General features: G+C 42.5%; 1 protein-coding gene across 1 annotated transcript in view; it reads right to left on the bottom strand.

Moving 5' to 3' along the window:
* LOC122559939 (synaptonemal complex protein 2) overlaps window positions 1-22,106 on the bottom strand; it is a 238,107-nt gene that overhangs the window by 169,954 nt on the left and 46,047 nt on the right. The window contains exon 6 of the mRNA XM_043710048.1: window positions 14,098-14,216. Within this exon, the coding sequence (XP_043565983.1) occupies window positions 14,098-14,216 (119 nt within the window). The remainder of the gene's footprint in view (window positions 1-14,097; window positions 14,217-22,106) is intronic.

Genomic DNA, 22,106 nt, shown 5'->3' with positions numbered 1-22,106 from the left:
GATAGTGTTTCACAAACTTTATTGAGATTTTTGAGGAAGTGACAAAGATGATTGATGATGGCATTCCTTTCCCATCTTCGAAGAAGGGCTTATGCCCGAAATGTAGATTCACCTGCTCCTTGGATGCTGCATGACCTGCTGCGCTTTTCCAGCAACACATTTTCAGCTTTCCCATCTTCGGGCAAGTTGTAGCGTGTTGCGCCCATAGGTTTTTGCAAGGTTTGTGAAGGTTTGTAGCTCAGGTTGAGGTTTAGGATGTAGGCTTGCTCGCTGAGCTGTAGGTTTGATATCCAGACGTTTCATTACCTGGCTTCACTTGGAGGTCGCCACTAGCCAGGTAATGTTACCTAGCCAGGTAATGAAATGTCTGGATATCAAACCTACAGCTCAGCGAGCAAACCTACACCCCATGATTGATGATGGCAGGGTGGTAGATGTTGTCTATATGGTCTTTAGCAAGGACTTTGATAAGGCCCCTCATGGCAGGCTGCGACAAAAGATAGGATAGGATCTGTGGTGAGCTGGTAAGACAGAAACTATGAAGTGGCTTGGTCGTAGAACACATAGGGTAATGGTGTGAAGATCTGTGACCATTGATGTTCTGAAATGTTCAGTGCTGAGGCTTCTGTTGTTTGTGATGTACATATATAAATGATTTGGAGAAGAATGTAGGTGGCTGGATTAAAAAATTTGCGTAAGGATCAGTGATAGTGAGAAAGATTGATAGAGGATATGGCAGGATATAGATCAGCAGGAGACTTGAGTGGAGAAAAGGGAGATGCTGTTTATTCAAGACAAATGTGAGGTTTAGGAGAAATAATGTAGGAGGGAAGTATATAGAGTCACAACTCTTGATAGCATCAACAAACAGAGGAATCTAGCCATGCAGGTCCACAGTTACCTAAAAGTGGCAACAAGGTGGATAAGGTGGGCAAGAAGTCATATAGATTCACAGATTCATACAGTGCAGAAAAAGGTGCTTCAGCCCATCAAGTCTGCGCTGACAATGACCACTAAAAGTGTGCTAATCTGAAATTCCGGTGCTTAATCCATATCCCTGACAATCCCAATACCTTTTTTTGGAAAGGTTGTAAGGTGTTGTGAAGATGTGGATGTACTGTACCTTGAAGAAAGTTAAAAGCTAGTAGAACTACCTGGCAGTACCAAGTGTCCTCAACAAGATACAATGTAGCATGTGGTCTAGCAGTTAGGGCAGCTGGTTACCTGGAGACAAAACAAATTCGAATTTAGATTAGATTGCCTACAGTGTGGAAACAGGCCCTTCGGCCCAACAAGTCCACACCAACCCTCTGAAGAGTAACCCACTTCCCTCTGACTAACGCACCTAACACTATAGGTAATTTAGCACAGCCAATCCACCTAATCTGCACATCTTTGGACTGTGAGAGGAAACTGGAGCACCCGGAGGAAACCCACGCAGACACGGGGAAAATGTGCAAACGCCACACAGACAGTCACCCAAGGGTGGAATCGAACCCAGGTCCCTGGCGCTGTAAGGCTGCAGTGCTACCCACTAAGCCACCTTGCCACCCATATGGATAAAGTGGGCAAATCAGTTTAAATTATACCCCAAAATACCAACCTCCAATCTAGTTCAAATTCAGTATATTGACAATCTTAAAAGCCATTAACACAGTCCAATGCTTTGGGGACATAATAGATTAGATTAGATTAGATTAGATTCGATTCGATTAGAGTGTGGAAACAGGCCCTTCGGCCCAACAAGTCCACACCGACCCGCCGAAGCGAAACCCACCCATACCCCTACATTTACCCCTTACCTAACACTACAGGCAATTTAGTATGGCCAATTCACCTGACCCTGCACATCTTTGGATGGTGGGAGGAAACCGGAACACCCGGAGGAAACCCACGCAGACACGGGGAGAACGTGCAAACTCCACACAGTCAGTCGCCTGAGGCGGGAATTGAACCCGGGTCTCTGGTGCTGTGAGGCAGCAGTGCTAACCACTGTGCCACCGTGCCGCCCACGAGGGTGTAGGAGGGAAGTATATAGAGTCAGAACTCTTGATAGCATCAACAAACAGAGGGATCTAGCCATGCAGGTCCACAGTTACCTAAAAGTGGCAACACAGGTGGATAAGGTGGGCAAGGAGTCATATAGATTCACAGATTCATACAGTGCAGAAAAAGGTGCACATTGAACAGTTGGGAGGAGAACTGCCACACCACCAATATGCAGAGACTGCCCAAAAATAAACTCTCTTAGAGGTACCTTCATCGATCTGTGACTTGTGAAGCATTATCCCTAAGAAGACAACAAGATCTAAATAGAAGATTCAATAGACAATGATGGACAATCGACAATAGGTGTAGTAGGCCATCTGCTTCAAGCCAGCATCACCATTCATTATGATCATGGCTGATCATCCACAATCAGTATCCTGTTCCTGCCTTATCCCCATAACCCTTGATTCCACTATTTTTAAGAGCTCTATTCATCTTTTTCTTAAAAGTATCCAGAGACTTGACCTCCACAGCCTTCTGGGGCAGAGCATTCCATATATCCACCACTCTCTGGGTGAAGAAGTTTCTCCTCAACTCTGTTCTAAATGGTTTACTCCTTATTTTTGAACTGTGTCCTCTGGTTCTGGACTCACCCATCAGCGGAAACATGCTTCCTGCCTCCAGAGTGTCCAATCCTTTAATAATCTTATACGTCTCAATCAGATCCCCTCTTATCCTTCTAAACTCAAGCGTATATAAGCCCAATCGCTCCAGTCTTTTAACATATGATAGTCCCACCATTCCGGGAATTGACCTTGTGAACGTACGCTGCACTCACTCAATAGTCAGAATGTCCTTCCTCAAATTTGGAGACCAAAACTGCACACAATACTCCAGGTGCAGTCTCACCAGGGCCCTGTACAGCTGAAGGACCTCTTTGCTCCTATACTCAATTCCTCTTGTTATGAAGGTTAGCATGCCATTAGCTTTCTTCACTGCCTGCTGTAACTGCATGCTTTCTTTCATTGACTGATGTACACGAATACCTAGATCTTGTTGTACTTCCCCTTTACCTAACTTGACTCCATTTAGGTAGTAATCTGCCTTCCTGTTCTTGCCACCAAAGTGGATAACTATACATTTATCCACATTAAACTGCATCTGTCATGCATCTGTCCACTCACCTAGCCTGTCCAAGTCATCCTGCATTCTCATAACATCCTCCTCACATTTCACCCTGCCACCCAGGGCTGGCTGGCTGGTTTTGAAAACTTGATTTTTTGGTAAATCTGAATCAGGGGGTTAATTGGACTAGTATTACAGAAGAGAAGTATATGGAAGTACTAGTATTATGGGGCAGTACAGTTGCTCATTGGTTAGCACTGCTGCCTCACAGCACCAGTGACCCCGGTTCAATTCCAACCGCAGGTGACTGTCTGTGTGGAGTTTGCACATTCTCCCAGTGTCTGCACGGGTTTCCTCTGGGTGTTCTGGTTTCCTCCCACAGTCCAAAGATGTGCAGGTCAGGTGAATTGGCCAAACTAAATTGCCCATAGTGTGAGGTGCATTAGTCAGAGGGAAATGGATCTGGGTATGGGTGGGTTACTCTTTGGAGGGTTGGTGTGGACTTGTTGGACTAACTGGCCTGTTTCCACACTGTAGGGAATCTAATCTAATCAAAAGGGAAGGTAAAAGATAGGTTAGCAGAAGGAGTTGTAAATAGTTGTTAGAATTATTCTCTGTTATACTTTAAGAAATAAAGTTGTTAATTTTTACTTTAAATTGTTCTCGGTTTCTCGAATTTTCACAGATTACTGCAAGGGATAAACCTTTTAAATGAGGCAGGAGAGTTTAAACGTTGTCGTAACAAAGGTTTCCAGCTCCACTATCTTACCAGGCAGTGCATTCCAGATTTCCACCTCTTGCTAAGTGAAGAAGTTATTTTCCAAAATCTCCTCTGAATCTCCTGTCCCTTACCCTAAAACTATGCCGCCTCATGACTGAACACTCAAACAAGGGGAACAGCTGTTCTCTATTCACCCTGTCCATACTCCTCAATCTTATACACCTCAATCATATACCCCCCCTCAGTCTTCTTTGCTCTAAAGAAAACAATCTAGTCTCTCCTTATAGCTCAATTTCTCCATCCTAGGCAACATCCTGGTGAATCTCCTTTGTACTCCATCTAGTGATATCACATCTTTCCTATCATGAGGCAAGCAAAACTGCACACAGTATTCCAGATGTGGTCTGACCAAAGAACCATACAACTCCAGGATTAGCTCCTTGCTCTTATACTCTGTACCATGACTGATGAAAGCGGGTGCCCTATATGTCTTAACTATTGTCTTCATGTGGTAGAAAGTGAGGACTGCATATGATGGGGAGCAGAGTGTGGCACTGTAAAAGCACAGCAAGTCAGGCAGTATCTGAGGAGCAGGAGAGTTGATGTTTTGGTCTTAGACGTTTCATCAGGCATCACTTCATCGTCATGTGCTCTGCTGACTTCAGGGAACTGTGAATAATTGCCCAAGATCCTGCTGTTCCTCTTAGCTACCCAGTGTCCTGAAATTTATTAAATACTCCCTTATCTTGTTTTGTCTTCCAAAGTGTATCAGCTCACACTTATCACAGTTAAATACCATTTGCCATTGCTCTGCCCATCTGACCAACCCATCTATATTTTCCTGTAACCTACAACAATCTTCACTATTAATCAATCTACCAATTTTGGTAAGAGCAAATTACTGCAGCTGCTGGATTCTGCACTGAAAACAAAAAAAAAGCTGGAAACCCACAGCAGATGAGGCAGCATTTGTAGAGAGTGAGCAAGCTAACGTTTCTAGTCGAGATGACTCTTCATCAGAGCCAATCTTGGTGTCATCTACAAATTTGCTTAATATTCTCCCGACATTTTCATCTAATACCATTTATATACATAAATAACAGTCCCAGTCCTGATCGTTGTGGTATATCAAAGGACTCTGGCCTCCAGTCACTCAAACACTACCACTAACCTTTCTGTCATTCTACTAAGCCAGTTTCTGATCCATTCGCCAGGTTTCCCTCAATTCCATGTGCTTTAACCTTCTCAATCAGTCTCCCCTATGGGACCTTGTCAAAAGCTTTACTAAAATCCAAATAAACTATATCAAGTGAATTTCCCTCATCCACACACTTGATCACATCTTACAAAACATTTTAACAAATTTCTTAAGCATCACCTCCTTCTGACAAAACCATGTTGACTGTCTCTAATTAATCCATGCCTTTCTAAGGGGGTATTAATTTGCTCTTTCAGAATTTTCTCCCTGATGTGAGACTCACCAGTCTGTAATTTCTTGCTTCATTTCTATCACCATTCTTGATAAAGTGGAACCACAATATCTGTCCTCCAGTCCTTTGGCATTTACCCCTGTGGTCAGAGAGAAATTAAAAACTTGTGTCACAGCCCCTGCAATTTCCTACCTTGCCTCCTACAGCAGGCTGGGATGCAATTTATCCAGGTCAGGGGATTTGTCTGTTTTTAAGCCTGACAGAGCCTGCAATACTTTCCCATTTCCTATGTCAACTTGTACAAATTCCTTACAGTCCCTTTTCCTGAATTCCTTACTTAGATTCTCCTTTTCCGGAATGAAGACCAAAAAGAAATATTTAGGCAACATCCTGCAGCTTCGCACATAGGTTGCCCCTTGGTCCCTAATGACTCTTTCCCTGGTTACCCACTTCCCTTTAATGTACTTATAAAGTACATGGCATGCTTGCATTATTGGTCAGGGCATAGAGTTCAAAAATTAGTGAGTCATGTTGCAACTTTAGTTGTATACAGTTTTAGTTAGGCTATATTTGGAATAGTTTGTATAATTCTGGTTGCCATACTAGCAAAAGGATATGGAGGCTTTGAATAGTTTACCAGGATGTTGCATGGTTTGGAAGGTATTATTTGAGGTCAGATTGAACAAACTCTTCAATGTTCAAGGCCCCAAACAATTTTCAAATGAAGCATTGATTTACTTGTACTTTTTTCAATTTAATCTACCAAATTCACTGCTTACTTTGTAGTGTTCTTTACATTGACAAAACTAAACACAGACTTGGAGACCACTTTGCAGAACATCTCTTTCTGTCAAAAGAATGAACTCAATCTTCTTGCTTGCCATTTCAATGAACCGTCTTACTCCCAAGCTAACATTTCCCTCCTGCACCGAATACACAGATCCAATGAAGCTCATCACAGGAGCTCCACCTGAGGCACTTTAGAGTCTCTAGGACTCAGCAATGAATTTAACAACAGTTTCACATGCCTATCCCCAAATAATACACGTATCTTGTTATGCCTTGTTGTCAGCTTGATGGACCCACTTTGTCCTTTTAATCCTGGTCATTTATTTCTGTGTCACTCCTCTACCATCAATAGCACTCCCTTTGTCTTTTGCTCTGGGCACCCTCCCCAAATTTTCAAGACACTCCTCCTTCTTTGTCAACAACGTACCGTCACAATTTTCCAACTCTTTCTGTTCTGAAGAGGAGTCATATTGAACTTGGAACGTTAACCCGGTTCCACTCGCCAATGACTAGACCTACTGAGTTTCCCTGCACTGTTTAATACACTGAAAGCAGTTCAGAGAGGGTTCACTGCGATGATCCTGCTCAGCCCTTATGAGCAAGGGTTGAACAGGTTGGGACTCTACTCATTGGATTTTAGAAAATGACAGGTGATCTCATTGAAATGTATAGGATTCTATAGGGGCTTGAAAGGATAAACGCTCAGAGATGTTTTCCCTCATGCAAGAGTCTCAGACCAGAGGACATAGTGGTCCTATGAGAATAAAGTGGTGCAAATTTAAGACTGAGAGGTGGAGGAATTTCTTCCCTCAGAGAATTGTCTTTGGAACTCCTTATAGAATCTTGAACAATCGTGGATTCATGGTCTACTGGAGAAGAGCAGAGAAGCGGACATAAGGAATATTTGATCAGACATGGTCATAGAGATATACATCACGGAAACAGACCCTTTGGTTCAACCTGGTATAGTTATGATGTGGAGGAGCCAAATAAACCTGTTGGACTATAACCTGTCATCGTGTCATTTTTAATGAGGTATACATAAGTAAGTTTGCAGATGACACCAAAATTGGAGGTGTAGTGGACAGCGAAGAGGGTTACCTCAGATTACAACAGGACCTTGATCAGATGGGCCAATGGGCAGAGAAGTGGCATATGGAGTTTAATTCAGATAAATGCACGGTGCTGCATTTTGGGAAAGCAAATCTGAGCAGGACTTATACACTTAATGGTAAGGTCCGAGGGAGTGTTGCTGAACAAAAAGACCTTGGAGTGCAGGTTCATAGCTCCTTGAAAGTGGAGTCGATTTGAGCTATGGGGAGAGGCTGAACAGGCTGGGGCTACGTTCCCTGGAGCGTTGGAGGCTGAGGGGTGACCTTATAAAGGTATACAAATTATGAGGGGCATGTTTAGGGTAAATAGACAAAGTCTTTTCCCTGGAGTCAGGAAGTCCAGAACTAGAGGGCATAGGTTTAGGGTGAGAGGGGAAAGATATAAAAGAGACCTAAGGGCAACTTTTTCACGCAGAGGGTGGTACGTGTATGGAATGAGCTGCCAGAGGATGTGGAGAAGACTAGGACAATTGCAACATTTAAGAGGCATTTGGATGGGGATATGAATAGGAAGGGTTTGGAGGGATATGGGCCGAGTGCTGGCAGGTGGGACTAGATTGGGTTGGGATATCTGATCAGCATGGACGGGTTGGACCGAAGGGTCTGTTTCTGTGCTGTACATCTCTATGACTCTATGACCCTATAAAAACAACAAGCAAAACGAACGTCATTTACAAAATACCTTGTAACAACTGTAACAAACTCTACATTGGACAACAGGCAGAAAACTACTCACTAGGATACATGAACATCAACTAGCCACAAAAAGACATGACCTGCTATCATGAGAATCCTTATACACAAATGCAGAAGGACACCACATTGACTGGGACAACACATCCATTCCAGGACAAGCCAGAGATATGCACAAGAATTCCTAGAAGCATGTGATTCCAACTGGAACTCTACCGACAAACACATCAATTTAGATCCCATCCACCTCACTGAGAAAAAGAACAGGAACTGATATCAATACAGGAAATGACATCACCAACCAAAGGAAATCTAAACACATAAATAGCAAGCAGGACATAACACAAGCGCGTAACCAGAAGCTCACTGATGATGTTACCTAATATGGTGACAAAACATCTAAAAACGAACCTTCCAGCTCAGTGAGCAAGCTTGCATCCACAATATGGATATTTTTCAATATGTCACCATCTATTTCTCCACATTCTATATCTTCCATATTCTTCTCCATAGTAAACACTGATGCGGAATACTCACTTAGCATTTCCCCCTTCTCCTGCGGTTCCACACATAGGCTGCCAAGCTGATATTTGAGCGGTCCTATTCTCTCCCTAGTTACCCTTTTGTGCTTAATGTATTTATATAATCCCTTTGGATTCTCCTTAACCCTATTTGCCAAAGCTACCTCATGTCCCCTTTTTGCCCCCCTGATTTCCCTCTGAAGCATACTCTTACTGCCTTTCTACTGTTCTAAGGTTCACTAGATCTCTACTGTCTGTAACTCACATATGCTTCCTTCTTTTTCTTGACCAAAACCTCAAGTTCCCGAGTCATCCAGCATTCCCTACATCTACAAGCATTGCCTTTCACCCGAACAGGAACATACTGTTTCTGGTCCCTCATTACTGACTGCTTCCCATTTTCCAGCTGTCCCTCTACCTGCGAACTTCCGCATCCAATAACTTTTGAAAGTTCTTGCCCAATATGGTCAAAATTGGCCTTTCTCCAATTTATAACTTTAACTTTTAGATCTGGTCTATCCTTTTCCATCACTATTTTAAAGCCAATAGAATTATGGTCTCTGGCCCCAAAGTGCTCCCCCAGTGACACCTCAGTCACCTGCCCTGCTTTATTTCTCAAGAGTATGTCATGCTTTGCACCTTCTCTAGCAGACACATCCACATACTGAATCAGAAAATTTTTCTTGTACCCACTTAACAAGTTCCTCTCCATTTAAACCCTTAATACCATGGCGTTCCAAGTCTACATTTGGAAATTTAAAATCCTCTACCAGGACCATCGTATTATTCTTACAGATAACTGAGATTTCCTTACTAATTTGTTTCTCAATTTCTAGCTGACGACTGGGACATCGATAATACAATCCCAATAAGGTGATCATCCTTTTCTTATTTCTCAGTTCCACCCATATAACTTCCCTGGATGTATTCCCAGGAATATTTTCCCTAAGTACAGCTGCAATGTTATACCTTTTCAGAAACACCACTCCCCCCTCCTCTCTTGCCCCCATCCTATCCTTCCTATCGCATTTGTATCCTGGAACATTAAGCTGCCAGTCCTGAACTACATCTCTGTAATTGCTATGATATCCCAGTCCCATGTTCCTAACCATGCCCTGAGTTCATCTGCCTTCTCTGTTAGGCCACTTGCACTGAAATAAATGCAGTTTGATTTACCTCATTCTCTGCTTTGTTCCTGTCTTCCATGACCGTTTGACACTCTCCTTTTCCCAACCAGTCTCAAACTGATCTCTTTCCTCACTATCTCCCTGGGTCACACCCCACCTTACTAGTTTAAATCCTCCCAAGCAGCTCTAGCACATCTCCCTGCCAGTATATTAGTCCCCTTCCAATTCAGGTGCAATCCATCCTTCTTGTACAGGTCACTTCTACACCAGAAGAGATTCCAATGATCCAAAAATGTGAATGCTTCTATCCTGTACCAGCTTCTCAGCCACGCATTCATCTACTCTATCCTCCTTTTCCTCATCTCACTATCTCGTTGCACTGGGAGTAATCCAGATATTACTACCCTTGAGGACCTCCTTTTTAAATTCCTGCCTAACTTCAAACATACTCCCTTTGGAATCTCATCCTTTTCCCTTTCCATGTCATTAATTCCAATGTATACAATGGCCTCCTGCTGGGCCCATTTCCCTTTGAGAATATTCTGTACTTTCTCTGAGATATCCTTGATCCTGGCACCAGGGAGGCAACACTGGGGATTTCTCACTGTTGGCTGCAGAAGAGTTTGTCTGTGCCTCTGACTACAGAGTTCCCTATCACAATCAATCGCTTGGAACCTTACATACCACTCGTTTCATTAGAGCCAGTCTCAGTACCAGAGATTTGACTGTTTATGCTACAGTCCCCTGAGAGTCTATCACCCTTTACATTTTCCAAAAACAAATTCTTGTTTTAGATGTGGATAGCCACAGGAGACTCCTGCACTATCTCTCCTACCTTTCCTGGAGGTAACCCATCTACCTGACTGTCAGTGGTTTTTCTCCCTACCTATAACTGCCATCCATCACACTCCCTTGCTCCTGTAAATTCTTCTTTACCTCTGACTTCTCCTGCAAACGATCCATGCGATCTGATAGGATTTGATTAGATTCCCTACAGTATGGAAACAGGCCCTTCGGTCCAACAAGTCCACACCGACCCTCCGAAGAGTAACCCATCCAGACCCATTCACCTACTCCCTACTAATGCACCTATCACTACGGGCAATTTAGCATGGCCAATTCACCTAACCTGCACATTTTTTTGGATTGTGGGAGGAAACCGGAGCACCCGGAGGAAACCCATGCAGACACAGGGAGAATGTGCAAACTCCACACAGACAGTCGCCCGAGGCTGGAATCGAACCCAGGTCCCTGATGCTGCGAGGCAGCAGTGCCACTGTGCCGCCCCAAAGATTCGCAACCAAAGATACTTATTGCAGACATAATCATTAGTAACATGGAAATTCTCCCTAATCTCCCAGATCCAACAAGAAGAGCACATCACTCTACTAAAGGCCATCTTAACAATCTACAGAAAATAGTATAGTCTTACTGCTCTAAAAATCACGAATCCAGGCTAACTTAGTACTTATGTTTTATATTTTTAAATTTTAATCAAGAGACAGATCTCAGCAAAATATATAACCAAGAAAGAACCCACTCTACTCACTATTATAAAAAGACACTTAAAAACCATGCACTTATCTACTCCTGTGCTGTGAGTTCTCCCACACACGTTCCTCCAAGGTCAACTATGAATTTTGCTGTTAGGTTTTCTTAGGCGCACTCTCATGCCCAGAAATACTTAGCTCAAACAGCAAAGGCAGTAGTTGTGCAAATTCACTGCGCTGTCAGACAGCAGTTCAGGTTTCTTTCTTTGTCTCTCTCACTGACCATGTGGTCACTGCCTTTGTTCTCTTACTCATTTTTAAAGTGCCGTTGTTTTGATTTTTGTTTCCCCAAAGCTCCAAACTAATGCAACAGCCTATAAAACAATTACTGCTCCTGGAATTTGAGGTAATCACCTCCAATGCATAAAATACCTCAAAAAAGGAGCAGCTCTTACAGACACAATTTGTTCCCATACTCCAATCTGGATTACCCAGAATCCTATTGAATGGCTTGAAGAGCCAAATGGCCTATTCCTGTTCCTGTTTCTGCTCTAACCTCTTGTTGTTTTATTGTGTATATATGTCTCAGAAACAGTTTTCTTTCTTTCTTACAAATAAAGTTATCTTTTCTTCCTTTTTCTTTCTAATTTATTATTCATATTTAATAACTATTTAATCAAATAATTGTTTAGTACCGGGTCACTCTTTCCATTTATACCTTGGTACTGCACCAAATTTAAGTAAAAACTCTCCAAGGATTTCTCATGTTACACCCAAAGCTTGTCTAACATCTACAAGGCTGAAAATGTGTTGCTGGAAAAGCGCAGCAGGTCAGGCAGCATCCAAGGAACAGGAGAATCGACGTTTCGAGCATAAGCTCTTCTTCAGGAATGAGGAAAGTGTGTCCAGCAGACTAAGATAAAAGGTAGGGAGGAGGGACTAGGGGGAGGGGCTTTGGAAATGCGATAGGTTGAGGGAGGTCAATAGGCCGGAGTGGGGTGGGGGGCAGAGAGGTCAGGAAGATGATTGCAGGTTAGGAAGGCGGTGCTGAGTTCGAGGGATTTGACTGAGACAAGGTGGGGGGAGGGGAAATGAGGAAACCATCTACAAGGCACAAGTCAGTAGAGTGGTGGCAAACACCCCACGCACACGGATAGGTGAAGCTCCAACTATGTTCAAGAAACTTGACACCATTCAGGAGAAAGCAGCCTATCTATCACCATCAGCACTCACTTCCTCTACGCACACCATACCATCTACGAGATACAATGGAGCAATTTACTAGGTCTCCTTCAACAGCACTTCTAAAACCCAATGACCTCTCTTTCTTTGAAGCACAAAAGTAGCAAAAGCATGGAAATGTCACTGCCTGCAAGTTTCCCTTCAAGCAACACACCATCCAACCTTGAAAATGTCTTGCCAAGCTTGCAGTGTTGAGGGATCAGAATCCTGGAGCTCCATCCCAAACAACTGTGCTATCCATCATGGACTGCAATGGTTCAAAAAGACATCTCACCAGCAACTTCTGAAATGGACAATAACTGTTGCTCAAGTCAATGACACCCACATCCCATGGAAAATTAAAGAAAACATCAACAAAGCACAACTGTAAAAGTGTGCCTGTGATTGGTGGAAAGTAATTAGGTTAGTAAATTTGTGGATGATATTAAGGCCGGTGGAATTGTGGAGTGTCAAAGGATGTTGTCCATTACATTGCAGAACTGGGCTGAGAATGGCAAATGGAATTTAATGCAGAAATGTGTGAGGTGATATACTTTGCAAGGAGTAACAGGAATACAGTGTACTGGGCTAATGGTAAGATTCGTGGTAGTGTAGATGAGCAGAGAGATCTCGGTGTCCAGGTACATAGATCCCTGAAAGTTGCCACCCAGGTTGAATGGGTTGTTAAGAAGGCATACGGTGTGTTAGCTTTTATTAGTAGAGGGACTGAGTTTCGGAACCATGAAATCATGCTGCAGCTGTACAAAACTCTGGTGTGGTCACATTTGGAGTATTGCATACTTTTCTAGTTACCATATTATAGGAAGGACGTGGAAGCTTTGGAAAGTGTTCAGAGAAGATTTACTAGGTTGTTGCCTGGTATGGAGGGAATGTCTTACGAAGAAAGGCTGAGGGACTTGAGGCTGTTTTCGTGAGAGAGAAGATGATTGACAGGCGACTTAATTGAGACATATAAAAAAATAGGTTGGACAGCGAGAGCCTTTTTCCTCAGATGGTGATCGCTAGCACAAGGGCACATAGCATTAAATTGAGGGGCAATAGATATAGGACAGATGTCAGAGGTAGGTTCTTTGCTCAGAGAGTAAGTAATAGGGCACGCAACAGTAGTAGACTTGCTAACTTTAAGGGCATTTAAATGTTCATTGGTTAGGCATATGGACGAGAATGGGATAGTGTAGGTTAGATGGGCTTCAGATTGGTTCCACGTGTCAGCGCAACATTGAGGGCCAAAGGGCCTGTTTTGTGCTGTTCTATGTTCTAATTGAAAAAGAATTGTAGTAAGCCAGCAAAAGGCCATGTTCTAATTTTAGGCCTTATAAGACACAAACAGTACTTTAATAAATAAAAAATAAAGTTTTCCTTATAACAGATATAAAGCTAAAATCACGGTACCAGACATCAGTTATGATTTTATATAATTTTGTAAAATTATCTTTATAAAGCAATATATCAGCAATGACAATGTATCAAATACAGTCTGAAAACATCAAACTTTGAAGGTGTAACGTAACTGTCAAAACACAAGTTATCATGATTAAAAAATAATACCATTCCAACACATGCCCTTGATTCAAAGAAGCAAGGAGGGTCCACATGGTTGATACTGTCTAACATCACTGCATTTGAAATGTTACAAGGAACCAAGTCAGGAACTAACAGCTTTCAGAATCATTCTTAACTTTTGTAATTTGAAGAAAGTGCTGACAACAACTGGACATCAATGAAATTTAATTATACTTAAGCATCTATCTTTGCACATGATAATCTCTTAAAATTGTTTTTTAAACATAGAAAATGCTACATATTTTCTCATGTACAGACCACATATTCTGAGCTTCAGGTTTCTCGTCAGCCTTACCTATTGAGGAGATCTAGACCTTTGTTCAGAGTTTTTTTTTTCTCATTTGTATATTTTGCAGCAATTGCACTGATCATTGTTTCAGTAATCGTACTCTCCTTCCTTATGGAATATTTCCGCTGTAAAAACACACAAGTCATGTTAAACATAAAACTACAATGAAATTAAGATAATAAGAAAATATGAACATTACACAACAATGTAAAATGATGGAACATACAATTAAGTATCATTTGAAAAGTCTGGATCACAAAATATGCAAAGAAACATGTCCTGGTAAATGTGGAGCTAAGTGGTAGGTTTCTTCAGTTATTACTTGGGCTGAGGGCTACATCTAGGAGGGCCAGTAGGGAAATAGTAATGTTACTGGTACTAGTAATCCAGTAAGTGGTAAGAATAACTAGTAAACCAGAGGAACGGCAGATTTGAATTGCACCACAACAGATGATAAAAAATTGAATGCAATTTTGAATAAATCTGGAATTTTTTAAAGAAGTAAAATGATGACAACAAAACATTACTGATTGTTACAAATACCCGTCTGGTTTGTTATTGTCCTGGACAGAAGGAATCTGCCATTCCTACCTGATCTTATATATCTGTGACTCCAAACCAACAGCAATGTGATTGCCACTTAAATGCCCTCTCAAATTACCTAACAAGCCACTCAGTTGTATCTAATACTTAGAGTTAAAACAACAGAACAAAACCAATTGGACCATCTTGCACTGACTGACGCATAACAAGCAACAATAGCAAACCTAGGCAAGACTACCCTGCAAATCCCTCCTTACTAATATCAAGGGGGTTGAAACAAAATTGGGAGAGGTATCCCACAGTCAAGAGACAACCTGACAGAATCATATTCAGGGAATCAAACTTACAAACAACGTCTCAGATGCCACTACCATCATCCTGGTAATAGAATAGAAGATGCCCACCAGAGGTGGTAGCACTATGGTATACAGTTGGGAGGGAGTTGCTTTGGGAGAACTCAATGATTAATCCAGATATCGCTACATCTCAAGGCAACATAGGAAGTCTTGTGTTCATTAGAACCAACTGACAACCTGGCCAATGAATTAGTTCTCCTTCCCATGCAACACCACTTGAATGAAGCATGTATGTGGAAAGGTCATGTACTATAGATGATGATTTCAATGTCCATCACCAAAAATGGCTTGGTAGTACTATAATAAAGAGATGTTATTGGACCAGCTGCTGCGTTGGCAGTTCCATCTTACAAAAGGATTCTTTCCTTCATGTTGTGTTACAGCATACTAAATGGGATTTAGCAACTCAAAATTGATGATGAGGCACTTTGGGCCAGCTGCAGCAGTTGGTGAGGAAACCAGGAAAAGGAAAAAATAAATATCCACACCAATCTACCTGTTGTAGATCTGTCTGTCCTTGCCAATGTGAGTAGTGGTAACCACCATACAGTCTTTACAGAGGCAAAGTCCTGTTTTCACACTGAGGAGACATTGTGCAGTGTGACATTATCAATGCGTCAATGCAACTTTGAATAGATCTAACAACTCAAAACAGGGCAACCATGAGGCACTGTGGGCCATTAGCAGCACAAATGTACTCAAACATGATCGGTAAACTTATGTCCCATCATACTCCCTACTCTTTTAATTATGATCTAGAAGGAGCAGGACCAGCATTCATTCAATGAGTGCAGATGGGTATGCATGGAGCAGCAATAGCACAAGTAAAAAAGACACGGAAACCTGGTGAAGCTACTGCACAGAACTAGTTGCATGCCAAACAGCATGAGGCAAACAAAGCTAGATGATCCCATAGCAAATAGAGTGCAGAATTTATTCTGCAATCCAATGACAAGCGGTTACAAATTAAACAGTTAACAAGGAGACTCCACAAACATTCTCATCTTGCTTGACGGTGGAGCCCAGCACACCAGTTTCCAAATATGTGATATGTTACGTTCCCAGCTGATATTATTCTGGACGAGGCAGATACCATTCTCATATATAGATAGAGTCATAGAGTACTACAGCACGAAGATAGGCCCTTCGGCCCAAACTGGTCCATGCCGACCAAAATGTCCATTCACACTAACCCCATTTCCCTGCATTTGGCACATATCCTTCAAAATATTTTTTATTTATGTATTTGCCCAAATGACTTTTAAATATTGTTAATGTACCCACCTCAATTACCTCAGCTGGCAGCTCATTCCATATGCGTATCATGCTCTGTGTAAAAAAGTTGCCCCTCAGGTTCCCTTTTATTCTTTCCCCTCTATCCTTAAAGTGGTGTCCTCTACTCCTTGATTCCTCAACCCTGGGAAAAAGGCTGAGTGCATTCACCTTATCCATGCCTCTCATGAGCTTATACACTTCTATAAGATTCCCTCTCAGTCGCTAAAGAAAAAGGTCTAGTTTGTCCAAACTCTTCCTATAACTCAGCCATTTGAGTTCTGGCAATATCCTTGTAAATTTCTTCTGCACTCTTTCCAGTTTACTAACATCCTTCCTATAGCAAGGTGACCGAAACTGAACACAATACTCCAAGTGCGGCTTACCAATGTCCTGTACAACTTTAACTTCCCAATTTCTATACTCAGGGCCCTGACTGATGAAGGCCAATGTGCCAAAAGCCTCCTTCACTCCCGGTGACTCCACTTTCAGAGAACCGTGCACCTGAACTCCAAGGTGCTTCTGTTCTACCACATTCCTTAAGGCCCTACCATTCACCATGAAAATCTCACCTTGATTTGACTTTACAAAATTAAAGAACGCATGTTTATCTATATGAAACTTCATTTGCCATTTCTTGCCCCAGTTCCTCAGCTGAAATTTCTGATAACCTTCCTCATTGTCCACGATATCCCCTATTTTAGTATCATCTGCAAACTTACTAATCATGCCTTGTAAATTCTCATCCAAGTCATTAATACAGTTAACAAACAGTAATGGGCCCAGCACTGACCCCTGGGCACAGGCCTCCAGTCCAATAAGCATCCTTCCACTGTTACCCTCTGCTTCCTACCATCAAGCCAATTGTCTAACCAATTTGTCAGCTCGCCCTGGATTCCATGCAATCTAATCTTCCAGAGCACCCGACCTTATCAAAGGCCTTACTGAAATCCATACAGAATACATCTACCGCCGTGGCTTCATCAAACATCCTGGTCACTTAATGAAAGAACTCTAACAAATTTGTTGAGACATGATCTCCCATGCACAAAGCCATACTGAACTACTCCTAATCAAACCCTGTCTTTCCAAATGCATGTATATCTTATCCCTCAGAATCTTCTCAAGTAACTTACCTACCACAGGTGCCTAACAAATTTGTTGAGACATGATCTCCCATGCACAAAGCCATGCTGAACTACTCCTAATCAAACCCTGTCTTTCCAAATGCATGTATACCTTATCCCTCAGAATCTTCTCAAGTAACTTACCTACCACAGGTGCTCGGCTTACTGGTCTCTAGTTCCCAAGTTTTCCTTTGCAGCCCTTTTTGAATAAAGGCACAACATTCACTACCCTCCAGTCTTCTGGGACCTGAGCCTTGGTAATGATAATATGAAAATATCAGCCTGCAATATCCTATCCCTGCAATTTCTTCTGTAGCCTCTTGTAGGGTTCTTGGATCAGGATCAGGAGATTTATCTACCTTTATACATTCTAATACATTAAACACCTCCTCTACTATGATATGCATTGCTCCCATGATATCACCACTAACTTCCCCAAGTTTCCAAGTCTTCATGTCTTCCTCCATGGTGAACACAGAGGAAAAATATTCATAGAGGACCTCACCCATCTTCTGCACTGTCCACTTTATTTCTTGAGAGATCCTATTCTCTCTCGTTATTCTTTTTCCTTTAACAGATTTAAAGAACCTCTTTGAATTCACTCTAATCTCAGCCAAGGCTATCTCGTGGACCCTTTTCACCCTCCTGATTTCTTTCTTCAGTAAACTTCTGTATCCCCTCTACACCTCCAGGGATTTGCTAGATCCCAGCTGCTTGAACCTGCTTCTTTTTTGGTCAAAGCCTCAATATCGCATCATCCGTGGTTCCCTATTCCTGTCAACCTTGCTCTTCACAGGAACATATGGTCCTTAAATTCTAGCTAACTCACTTCTAAAGGCCTCCCAATTGCCGAAGATCCCTTTATTTGCAAACAAACGACTCCAATCTGTCTAATTCCATCAAAATTCGCCTTGCCCCAATTTAGAACTTGTACCTGTGGACCAGTTTTATCCTTCTCTATAACTATTTTAAAATTAATGGAGTTATGGTCACTGGTCCCAAAGTGCTCCCCCACTGTCACCTCCGTCATCTGTTCTGCCCTATTTCCCAAGAGTAGGTTAAGCTTTGCCCCTTCTCGAGTAGGAGCCTCTCTTTATTGCTTGAGGAAACTTTCCTGAACACACTTAAATTCCACACCATATAACCTTGAAGTTAGTCCCAGTCTTTTAGATTTAGATTTAGATTACTTAGTGTGGAAACAGGCCCTTCGGCCCAACAAGTCCACACCAACCCGCCGAAGCGCAACCCACCCAGACCCATTCCCCTACATTTACCCCTTCACCTAACACTACGGGCAATTTAGCATGGCCAATTCACCTAACCTGCACACATTTTTGGACTGTGGGAGGAAACCCACGCAGACACGGGGAGAATGTGCAAACTCCACATAGTCAGTCGCCTGAGGCGGGAATTGAACCTGGGACACTGGAGCTGTGAGGCAGCAGTGCTAACCACTGGCCACCCACAAGCGTCTATGTCAGGAAAATTAAAATCACCTATTATGACACCCAATTGCTTCTGCAGGTCTCCCCAATCGCCTTGCATATTTGTTCCTCCAATTCCCATTGACTATTTGGAAGCCTACAGTACAATCCCAATAAGGACACCAACCCCTTCTTATTACTTAGCTCCACCCACAAAGCATCATTGGATGATTCTTCAGTTATTTCATCTCTGATTACTGCTATGATAATCGCCTTAATCAAAAATCCAACTCCCCCTATTATCCACCACCTCTGTCCTGTCTATAGTACTTGTACCTGGCACATTGAGCTGCCAGTCCTGTCCTTCTCTTAGTCATGTTTCTGTAATGGCTATAATTTCCCAATCCCATGTACCTATCCATACCCTGAGTTCATTGGCCTTACCTGTCAGCCCACTTGCATGAAACAGATGCAATTTAATCCAGCAGGCATTCCTTGTTCCTTGCCGTGTTCCAGCCTGATCTGTCTCTTCATCTATTTCCAATTACTGTATCTCCTACCAGGCTTTCACTTGCATCCCTGCTTGTGCCACCTACTTGCCAATCTAGTTTAAACCCTCTCTTGTGACGCTAGCAAACTTGGCCACCAAGATATTGGTCCCTCTCTGGTAAGGTGCAACCTGTGCCTCTTAAACAGGCCACCTCAGCCCCAGAAAAGATCCTAATAATCTAAAATTTTGAATCCCTGCCCCCTGCACCACGTCTTTAGCCACACATTCATTTGCCATATTGTCCTATTTTTACCCTCACTAGCATGAGATTACCACAGTCAAGGTCTTGGTTTTTAAACTTTTTTCCAGTTCTCTCTAATCACTCCACAGGACTTCATCCCTATTTCTAACTGTGTCATTTGTGCTAATATGCACAATGACTTCTGGCTGCTCACCCTCCCACCTGAGAACATTCTGCAGCTGCTCCAAGACATCCTGGGGCCGGGAGGCAACACACCATCCTGGATTCCTGTTTGCGGCCACAAAATCTCCAGTCTGTCCTCCTAACAATCGAATCTCCTATCACTGAGGTCCTGTTTACCCTTTCCCGTTGTGTCCCAGAACCATTCATAGTGCCACCAACCTAGTTACTGTGCTTTCCCCTAACGGTCATCCATCCCAATAGTATCCAAAATGGTTGCCTCGTTTTCAAGGGGAATGGCCACAGAGAATTCCTGCATTCTCCGCATATTCCCTTTGCCTTTCCTAGTGGTCACCCAGCTACTCTCTGCCTGCACTTTACGTGTGACCACCTCACTAAAACTGTTATCTATGATGCGCTCAGCATCTTGACTGATCCTGATTGCATCCAGCTCCAGCTCCCTAATACGGTCTCCCAGGACCTGTAGCCGGGTGCACTTCCCAAAGGTGTGGACTTAACTTTTTTTTATTTAACAAGGTGGTCTTTCACTGAAACACCTGCACACAATGTTGCAGATCTAGTTTTAGCATTAAAAAATAAGTTTATTATAAAAATAATATAAAAAATAAACCAAGCCATTTATTTGTAAATTTACAGGCCATTTACAAATAACTCAATTTGGAAGATTTTGAAACAAAGTGAAAATGCACTTTTCCATCTATCCCAATAACATCCCATTACTGTATTCAAACATGTGACTGAAATTCCTTCTCTAGCAATCTAAAGGGTACACTGAAACAGAAATTGCAGGTCTGGTAGCATCTGTGGAGAGAAAGCAGAGTTAACATTTTGAGTCCATTGACCCTTCTTTAGTAGCTGATAGTAGCTGGAGAAAGGTGGTATTTATGCCAATAACAGGAATGGTAGTAGTGGTGTTGGTGGTGTTTGGGATGGGGGATGGTGGAATCGTCTGAATTGATAAGTAGAGAGAGAAGAAAGACAGTTATAAAGGCAAAAAGATGACTGATAATAAGCCAAGAAAAAGAGAAAAGATGATAAAGGGGACAATGAGTAGGTGAAAATGGGTTAGCTGAAAGCAACACATCACGACAGGGTCTGGGTATTGGAGTGGGTAAAGAAAATGGAAGCAGGTGTTCAGGCCCTAAAATTATAGAACTCTATACTATGTTCTGAAAGCTGCAGGGTCCCTAAGTGGAACATTAAATGCGGTTTAATTTTCTGATCAAAGCATATTGAGCCAATCATTGTGAATCTTTCTCAACCAATTTTGCCCCATTAGGCTTGGGCCTGAAGCTTTTGTTACAATCAGTGGTCACCAAATTAGCTGCTTCTCTCACGAGACTGGAACCGAAGTTGTTTCCTTAATTTGCAAAGGCTGAACGTAGGTTCTTGGTCTAGCCGAGGTCTCGCATGAAGGGAGAAGTCCAGAGTGATTTTTAAAAGCTACGATCACTGATATCACCGCGCACATATTAACCTTCATTAGAACCAGATGACAAGTTAACCAGATGTTTATTATGATGTTGCTAAGCAATTTAACTGTTCCAAACCTGATGTAAGTTCTCAGTCAAGCCAAAGTCTTGCACAAATCTAGGGTTGGACTACACAACTAGGTTCTGCAGCCATTGATACAATTGCTCCATTATCAAACAGGTGACTACTTAACCAGACAATTATACTGATTGATTCTGATTTGGATGTTGCTAAGCAATCTACTGTTCCAAACCAGATGTAGGTGGACTTTGCAAGGTATGCACTCTCATGGATACTGGCCGATATGTTCTCTTACTCAGTTCATGCCGAGTGGGATTCTTTTGCTACCTCAAGTCTGCATTTCAACAGCAACTACAATGCCTTGCCAGCCCAAATCCTGAAGAAAACGTTAACCATTTGGCAGAGGTTTTGTTTTGTTTTGGGGTTTTGCTGTTGTCTGACCTAGAGTCCCTCTGTTATCCGAATACCAATTATCCGAAAATCGGATTATCCGAAGGAGACCTCGAGGTCCCGATAGAAACATTACATCAAAGACATGTTTCCAGCAGTGATCACGTCTTTTGTTGACAGTGATTAAACAGGCACCGTCTCCAAATGACTGACCTCCCGCCCTCTCTCTCCCCCCACACTTTCTCTGGAGTTCTACAGTTCTACATAGGGGTGTACCCTAACCCCCCCCCTCTTCCCAGGAATAATCTCTCCAACATTGTTCTGTGCAGGGCAAACACGGAACGTGCCAAACATTTGCAGTAAAAAGTTGTGTGTGTGGCTGTGCCTGTGTGCTATTTGGAGACTTACCTCACAAAGGTGGCAGCAGCAGCAGTATTGCTGTTGGTGTGCAGTCTGGATGCCCTGGAGAGGGGCCGA

The sequence above is a fragment of the Chiloscyllium plagiosum genome, chromosome 20 (assembly GCF_004010195.1).
Source record: "Chiloscyllium plagiosum isolate BGI_BamShark_2017 chromosome 20, ASM401019v2, whole genome shotgun sequence".
Classification (NCBI taxonomy): domain Eukaryota; kingdom Metazoa; phylum Chordata; class Chondrichthyes; order Orectolobiformes; family Hemiscylliidae; genus Chiloscyllium; species Chiloscyllium plagiosum.
This window is presented reverse-complemented; position numbering and strand designations above follow the sequence as displayed.